This window comes from Orycteropus afer, unplaced genomic scaffold (assembly GCF_000298275.1).
Source record: "Orycteropus afer afer isolate SDZICR_OR568_19922 unplaced genomic scaffold, OryAfe1.0 scaffold00143, whole genome shotgun sequence".
In the NCBI taxonomy this organism is placed as follows: domain Eukaryota; kingdom Metazoa; phylum Chordata; class Mammalia; order Tubulidentata; family Orycteropodidae; genus Orycteropus; species Orycteropus afer.
Genome location: NW_006921730.1, coordinates 4357693 through 4367082, shown reverse-complemented (window position 1 = coordinate 4367082; position 9390 = coordinate 4357693). Strand labels below are relative to the sequence as shown.

General features: G+C 36.3%; 1 protein-coding gene across 1 annotated transcript in view; it reads right to left on the bottom strand.

The window, feature by feature from the left end:
* LOC103201149 (ABI family member 3 binding protein) overlaps positions 1 to 9390 on the bottom strand; it is a 430073-nt gene that overhangs the window by 168925 nt on the left and 251758 nt on the right. Inside the window, 3 exon segments of the mRNA XM_042781643.1 lie at positions 4306 to 4398; positions 4996 to 5067; positions 6117 to 6165. Of these exon segments, the coding sequence (XP_042637577.1) occupies positions 4306 to 4398; positions 4996 to 5067; positions 6117 to 6165 (214 nt within the window).

Here is a 9390-nt window from a genome sequence, read left to right as displayed (position 1 = left end):
ATATATATCCTTATAGGCTTATTGTTTGGCTGACAGTACAGTCATGGTGGTTAAGTTCAGTTTCTAGCTTGAAGAGTGAAACACCCTAATCTTGCCATCTTGAGCTGATTAAATGTTGAAAGTATCTAGAACATTGCTCATATAATTAGATGGAATTTTTTCAACGCCTAATGCCTTATTACGACTTCACCACTAATCATTTTGGGCCCAGGTACTTGTTTGTTGGTGGTGGTGGGCTGTACTGTGTCCTGAAGGATGTTTAAATAGCATCTCTGCCCTCTACCCACTGGATTCTAGTAGTATCTACCAGTTGTGACAACCAGAAACGTCTCTAGACATTGCCAAATACCCTCTGTGGTACAAAATCATCCATGGTTAAGAACTACTGATCTAACTGTTCTATCAGAGTCCTTTGAGGATGCAAATTCTATAACCTCTTTCAGTAGTCCACATAATTATTGTACTTATTATAAACAAAGCTTTTCTCCTTCTCTAATCCAAAGGGTGACGTAAAGACCACTTCTTTCCTTTCGGTTAAAGTGGACACATAATAATGGACTTAAAGACAATTATAAAGTCATCCCTTTCATGTCCATAGAAGCCAATAAATTTTCAATCTCTGTTGATGGAGGCTCGAGTCAGAATCAACTCAACAGCACCCACAACAATATTATTTATGGAGGCATGCAAAGATTGCCAGGTAGAGATAATTATTTTCAAGAATGATATAAAATGGTAGAAACAGGTGTCACAAATGGGAGTGCACTTGGCGTTTTGGATTCTTGTGAACATGAAGTTGTACATCATGTTTTCATGACAGAAGCTTTTAACACTGTTTTAAAGTGAATTTAGCAGGATATAAAGAAAAGAAACTCTCTTTCTGTAATGACTGGGAAAAAATGGACTCCAGTATAATTTTATAACTTTTATTTTTAAAATATCTAAATTTTAGCAGAAACTGATACCAACATTTTTTCTCTGCTTTTCTTTTTCAATTTTTCCTGCTTCTTTTGTAGCCACAACTTTTGTTTAGAACCATTCTGATTGTTTGCACAGGAGGAAATATTCAGAGTCCAAATTATTCATGTGCTATGATCCTATTATTTTCAGCAAGCACCATAGGAAATGTTTTTTTTTTTTTTTTAATAAATGAGAAAATATAAAGTTTTTCTTTAATAATATCTTCCTTTTCTTCTGCAGGACACTTTTGCTAATCCTCTCCTTCCCTTTTAATATCCTGCATTCTCAGTGGTCCCTGGCTGACTAGGACTTCTTTTCTTACCTCCAGATTTACGGTTTCACGGGAAATGCTTTGCTTCAGCTCTTTACATTCAAAGCATACCTTTAGCTGGGAGTCACATTGGCCTAAAATTTAGCTGGTAGTGAAGAAAGGTGACAAACTACCTTCCTAAGGGATATCTATATTTTTATACATCACTAACTTTTTAGAATGCATGCTGATGGTGCAATGGTTAAGTGCTTAGCTGCTAACTGGAAAGGTCTTGAACCCACTAACTTCTCCATGGGGGAAAGATGTAGCAATCTGTTTCAGTAAATATTGCAGCCTTGGAAACCCTATGGGGGCAGTATTAACCTGCCCCGTAGAGTCACTAAGTCAGAATCCACTCAAGGGCAAGGGATGTAACTCCTTATAAAGGTGTACCACTCTATTTCCAAATCTGACATTTCAGACATCAGAGAAATTGGTAGATTGTGAAGATATTTAATTGGGAAATCCTTATGTACCCCATAACAAGCCATGGTTATTCACCTACTCTATCTCTGTACAATTGCCGTAGAAAAGTCTTGGCAATAGGAAAGTAAAATGGCATCAGAACATGACCTAAAACCCAGGAAATTCCTTTTCCTCTATTATTCTTCTGTACCCTTTTTCCAACACAGTTGTTTCCTTTCATATTTGGCAGGCTTAGTCTTGGCTTTGGCAAACCCTTCATATGTCCCTTGGAGATGTGTGTGTAATAGTAGCTTTCTTGTTTATTTCTCTCATTATTCACACCATGTGTTCTTAGAACAAGACCTATTACATGTCTTGATATACTGTGATGAGCCCTGCTGGAACTGGGATATTATTTTTAGGATTTACCCTCTCAAAAAGTATAACTTTATTGAATTTCAGTGAAACTTAATTAACTTCAGGAAATTTTATTTCTCCCTTGGTGGTATAATAAACTGTTTATGCCCACACATTCTTTCTCTCTCTTTTAAAACAGTGAGTTTAAAATGCATTCTGTTAAACAGTACACTTGATAGGATTTTTCTTGGATGTAGTAGTCATTTTCAAACATACTGACTACCACCTGTTTAATGGGTAAGAAATTTGTCATGTGTCAAGTTTAAGACACATTTCTCAAGAAATGTAGGGAGGATATTTATTACTTGCAAGAATTTTTCTTCATTAAAATCATACTCATTCCTTAAGAGAATCAAAAGCTTAAATAAATAAATAAATAATCAATGTATCAATAATAATAAATGTTGAAAGTATCTAGTACATTGCTCTAATAATTAGATGGAATTTTTTCAAGTCCTAATGCCTCATGAGAAGCTCTGGTAGTGTAGTGCCTAAGGCATTTAACTGCTAACCAGAAGGCTGGCGGTTCAAACCCACCAGCCACTCCTTGGAAGGAAGGTTGGGCAATCTATTTCTGTAGTGATACTGCCTCAGAAACCCAAGAAGGGGTCATTATGAGTCGGGTCCAACTCGATGGCACACAACAACAACAACAACAATTCTTATGACTTCACCACTAATCATTCTGGGCCAGGTACTTTGTTGTTATTGTTACTGGGCTGTACTGTGTACTGAAGCATGTTCAAACAGCATCTCTGCCCTCTGCCCACTGGATTCTGGTAGCATCTCCCAGTTGTGACAACCAAATATTTAATCCTCTAAATTAAATAAATCAAAAAAGCTGAACTGGAATTAAGGTACTATGTGGAATTTTGTGAAAAAAAAATTATGAAAGATGGCTCAAGACTAGGAACTAAGAAATAGAACACCTTCCAGACAAAACTGATAGCAATGGTCTGGGGAAAAATCTGATTTTCAGCCCCTTTACAAACCCTGGCTTTGTAGTTTTGACCACTATAGCCAATTAGCAAAATACTGTCCACCCTCTTTCATTTCTTCTTCTTTACAAAAAGTGTTTCCCAGGCATAGGGTAAGTTATACAGGTTCTGGGAAAAGAATAGATGAGTGCATCAATTCTGAGCTTGGATTACAAATGTAGATTTTACTGAGGGAATTTTATTTGGAAGCTTCCTGAAAACACAACAGTTGCTTGATGTAGAGTGGTGTGTGCTCAACCCTCCGGGTGTTATAGAGATAAATCAGAATCTAAACTGATAACTAAAGTGCAACAATAACACAGCCAAGGAGCTCTGGTGGCACTGTGGTTAAAGCATTGGGCTGTTAACCAAAAGGTCAGTGGTTCAAAGCTATAGAAAGAAAGATGATGCAGTCTGCTTCTGTTAAGATTTACAACTTTGGATTGTAAAACTGCCCCTTTAGGGGGCAGAGTTCTACTGTGCCATATAGAGTAACTATGAGTTGGAATTAATTCGATGGCAGTAGGTTAGGTTAATTCAGACCAGTGACTAACACAATTATTCCCCAGGGCCTCTATGAAGTAGATTTTACTGTGTTATGCTTTGTTTTGATTTAACACTGAAATTATATCCAGTTCTTTACAGATATAAGATGCAGTATCAATCTCACATTAGTAATAATTCTGATAAATGTAACATTTATGTAGTTCTCCTTGAAAATATCCAGGGGACTCTTGATAGTAAAGTGTAAAAAGTATAATTTAGAATAATTGCACTATTTGAAAATGATGCCTATATGCATGTGTATATTTTAGATGATTTGATAACTATTCACTCTTCTTTTATAAATATAAATTGAAAATATTAAATGATTTTACTTTAGGATGTGATTTATATTAATATATTCAACCTCCCTGTTGAGATCCCCAAACAGCTATTTGCAAGATTCCTTGGATGTCCAAGAGTGTCAGTTTTTGTTTTCAGTCACGATTACCAGGTACCACTGAGTCTGTTCTAACTCAAGGCAGCCCCATGTGTGCCAGAGTGCAGTTGTGCTCTACAGAGTTTTCAACAGCTAATTTTTTGGAAGCAGACTGCCAGGTCTTTCCTCTAAGGTGCCTCTGTAGACTCAAACCTGCAACCTTTTCGTTAGCAACCAAGCATGTTCACTGTTTGCACCATCGAGGGATTCTACTCAGTCCCTACAAAGTATAAATACAGAACTTTGCTGCTTACCCAATTGTGTCTTGATCACATCAGTGATCTCAAGCATTACAGAAGTGGGAAGTTTTATGGTGGTTTCATTAAGACCTGGAACAATAAGATGGACTGCAAGGGAACAGAAGTCAGTCAAATAAAGGGAAGAAAATGCATCATTTTATAAAATAAAGCTCAGAGTATCAAAGACTACAAACTGTGAAGCTTAGAATTTATTTTATTTAATTTTAGCCAAAACTTCAAAATGTTGAAAAATAAAATATAATACCTTCTAAATAGAATCTTTTTCAGAACTGAGCTTCCAAATCCTCTGGCTTCTAATCCTTAGACTCAAAAATTATAGAATGGCTGCTTAAGACATGTGGTGAGCAAGGAATACCAATTTTAATAGTAATAATTTTAAAAAAGAACAATTCAGTACGTTTTAAAAAGACTCCTTCATAACTACAAACAATCCTGGGGGCATGAAGGATGGGCTCCATCATTCCCACTGGGCATGGCCTAGAACTCTGATTGAACACACCCAGACTGATGGAGCATCTCTTGGCTCCTACCATGGGATGGCCACATGCCAATATGCTAAATACTGAAAGGAAATGAACCAACCATGTAACAGACCTGCTCACAGTATAAAACTCTGTAAAAGGCCTAGTACAAAAAGATTACCTGACTTGCTAGATCGAAGCACATAGTTGAAGATTTACTCACCTACTATTGTTCCTCCTGAGGGAATCCTATCTGGGGATTTAATTGAAGCCCTGTGAGTAACGTTCTGAATCACTGTTGAAATAAATAAAGACAATAACATGATGGGGGAGAAAAGCAGTCAGAAAGCAGCAAGAAGCAATAATGAGGAATCATTTGTACTGGGGTACCTTAATCTAACTTTATTAATTAATATAGAGCAGTTTACAAGGTTAGCTATATAGCCAATCAAGGATTGGAAGGCACTTTTTTCCTTAATACTGATGCCTTTAAATCATGAAAGCGTGTTCTATTAGTGTTCCATGCTAATTAGCTAAAATTTTCTTCCCCTCACTCCTCACTGAGCCTGCTCTATCCCCACATCAATAAGAATTAGCACAAAATGAAGCAATGACCAGAAAAAAAGAGGAAAATACACAGCTTCAAATAAAAAAATATTTAGGAAATTGAAATACTAACCCACCTTTTTTGACAGTATACTTGGGACATTGTGTTTTCTTAAAATGAAGAACTATTTTAAATACCAAATTTCTTCTATTAAGAATTTTTTTGGAATTAGATAATGGAGTCATTTTAACAATTAAAAACACTGAAAGCCAAAACAAAAATAACTGGGTACTGAAATGAAATAGGACATTATAATACATGAAACCTGGATGTCTTTCCCTAAAGTGACCACTAAAATCATAGTCTTCCTTTACATTAATCCAAATATTCTCTTAATGATTTTCCTCATATATGCTAATTTAATACTGAGTAAAGTCACACAACTTGATTTTTTAAAAAATTTAATACTTTTACAGAGTTGCTATGAGTCAGAACCAACTTGATGGCAGTGTTTTTTTTTTTTTTTTTTCAATTTTTTTAAACAGATGCTTGGTGCCAAGTTGGCCAGCTAGTGTGACTTGCCTGAGACTTGGTATATTGACACAAGAGGCAGAATGCTCTATTCTAATTTGCTTGACCATACTAGTATCTTCACACTTTTTTTTTTTTTTAAAAAGAAACAACAATCAGAAAAATCAAGGAAATATGTGCTATATATATATACTTCATTACTTCAGTTCAAAAGTACACTTTAAAAGACTCTAAATACATATCCAGAGCAGACTCATATAAATTACCTTCCTTGATGATTGTTATTGGGATTGGTTTCCTTGGGACATATGCTGGCTGAAAGGAAAAGAAGAAAGTCAGCTTTTGAGTCAATGTTAATAACTTGGGTTTTGTTTTTGTTTTCCAGTAATTCAAAGAACAGAAGTAGCTTTTTCTTGGCTTCAATGAAGCTACACGTGACACTGGCTTAAAAGTTGATGGATAGACCTTTAGTGCATACATCTGTCTCTCTCTTTTTTTCTTTTTTTTAAACTTACTTGGTTTTCCCATAGGAGTCCAATGATTTGACAGAAGCAATTTCTTCAGAACTCATCTTAGTTTAGAAAACACTCACTAATCTTTTCGGAGAAATGATCAGGTTACTTAGAAACTGTGATAGAAAGAAACTAAATGTTCTGCATTGAGTATTAGTTTATTTTCATTTTATTTGATCCAGTCCAATTCTGCCTTCATATTCTTGTTCAAAATGATGCTCAGCTATGTATTACCTTCTAATAGTCAAGACCAATTGAGTGATTGTATCCAATTACTGATGCTACTACTACAGCACCGTAACTGCCATTAGCTCCTGACAATTACCAAACATTTCCTTGGCCAAAAAAAGCAGAAATTTATGTAGAGTGAAATACACAAAACTAAAATGACATGGGTCAATGTATTTTTTTTTTTTTTTTTGGCAGTGTTCCCTCCCCTCTCCTCCTACTCCTGGCAACCAACAAAGAAAGTTTCCCTCCATATATAAACTTTGACCCTTCACAACAAGGAATTAATACAATATTTGTCCTTCTGTGATTGACTTATCTCACTTGGCATAATGTCCTCCAAGTTCATCCATATTATGCAGTGTTTTGCAGACTCTACATTATTCTTTAGTGCCACATGGCATTCCACTGTGTGTATGTACCATAGTTTGCTCATCCACTCTTCCGCTGATGGACATGTAGGTTGTTTCCATCTTTTTGGTATTGGAAATAGTGCTGCAATGAATATGGGTGTGTGTGTATCTGTTCCTGTCCTGGTTCTCACCTCTCCAGGATATATATCTAGTAATGGGATGCTGGGTCAAATGGTATCTCAATTCCAGCTTTCTGAGGAATCACCATATTGCTTTCCACAGTGGTTGTATCACTTCATAGTCCTACCAGCAGTGTATGAGAGTCCCAATCTCTCCACATCCCAACCGGCATTTGTTATTTTCTGTCTTGTTGAACCTTGCCATCAGTGCTGGGGTGAGACAGTATCTCATTGTTGTTTTGATTTGCATTTCTCTGATGGTCAATTATTATGAGCATCTCTTCATGTATTAGCTGGCCACCTGAATATCATGTCTTCTGCCCATTTTTCAACTGGATTGTCAATTCCTTTGTTGTTGAGGCATTAGAATTTTCTATAAATCTTAGAGATAAGTCCCTTGCCTGATATGTAATTATCAGAAAATATGAACTTGTTGCTGTCGTTTTTGTTATGTGCTTTTTCATGGTGTCAATTTCTTTATTCCATATAATTTTCTATGCTGAGCTCATTTTGTTTATGAATCGTGTTATCACTTCCTTCATTGCTATTGTTTTAATATTTGCTAAATATTAGTGCTGTTCCTCTTTTATATTTTGATGTGAAGGTTTATCATTTTTCTTTGAGGTTACCCTGTGATTTATAGTTTTCTTCCCAGTTTAGAACAATCCATTCTATCTTGTAGTTGTCTGGACTTCCCTATCATCTAGGAGTTCTGTAACGACACAGTTTTTGTCTCTCTTTTTGGTTTGTAGTTGTCCTCATTTGTCAATTGATATCTCTGGTTCCCTGTTTACAGTCTTGTAGGCTTATTAAAGCCTATACTACTAACTATACTGCATATATTTATGCAAAATGAACCTCAGAATTAGAAAAACAGGTCCTAAGACTCTGTGGTTTCTTCTCCTCCCAAAATTGCCTCAGTGGTAGCTCTGGAAGTTTTGAATGTCATAGCATGGCTTGGACTAGGGTGTGTTTAGTATTAACTCTGGAGTGGAGTCACTGTCCCACTTCACTGAGCCCAAGGAAAAGATAGCCAACAGAGATCTGGGCATGATTAAGACAGGGATAGGAAGTATATATAGGAAAATTAGAGGGGAGTTGAAGGAATAAGAGATGCTTGGAATTTTTTGATGTTTTGTTTAACCTGTATGCATAATACTAATAATAATCTACATACCAGAAATGATAATCAATGAAGAAGTACTGAATGTGAGATATTTATTGCACAAATATTTAAGTTTGTGAACAAAAGAAGTTTGCTAACATGCTGCCATTTTAAAAAATGAGATAACTTGTCCCTTAAGAACCCAGGTTGTCCTTGAAACTATTGCCCTGGATAATCTTCAAACCAAAAATATTCTCTGAAGTCTTCTGAAAACCTTACAATAGTTTAGCTTAACTAGTAAAAAAAAGTCTGCCTTAAATATTGTGCTCTTTAAAGATCTATCTGTATGGGATCCAACTGACAACAACAGCTTGAAAGATTAGACAAGAAACTTAGGAAGCAGTGAATTTATGTTAATGGAGGAGAAATAACTCAGAAAAAAGAGGGTAAGAATAGTTCTACAACTTGAGTTATCAGTATCACTGAATTGGATGTGTAGAAACTGTTGTGTATGAGCAGAGTGACTGCTTAAGGGAATTTAGTTTTACTTTTCCTCTGATGATGTTGTATCTGAGTTTCCAGCTGGTGAAACTCAAAAGGGAGAGGATGCTAAGTTGGTAAAGGGCACTGTGCTTGAAGACAAAATTAGTTTTTCCATCATAGTTAGGGAAGTCAAGACTTATTTAGAAATAATGACAGCAGTAGCTCTGAGGGTAAGGGTATTTTTGTACATAGTGGCTAAGGCACTTGACTGGTAACCAGAAGGCTGGCATTCAAACCCACCAGCCACTCCTTGGAAGGAAGTTTGGGCAATCTACTTCCCTAGTGATACTGCCTTGGAAACCCAAGGAGGGGTCGCTATGAGTCGGGTCCGACTTGATGGCACATAACAACAATAACAACAACAACAACATCTTTTATTATTATTATTATTTATTGTGATTTGGGTGAAGATTTACAGAGAAAATTCACTTTCTATACAGCAGTTCACATATACTTTGTCTCATGTCATTGACCACAGTTTACCATAATGCAACACCTCCCCTCCCACTTCCTCCCCATAGTTACCACTTCCCAGTGTCCATCCCTCCAAACCCTCCTGCCCCCTGAGCTATCTCCCTGTGCATAAGCAGCCCTTCCTTCTCCCATGATTGTTCTCTCCA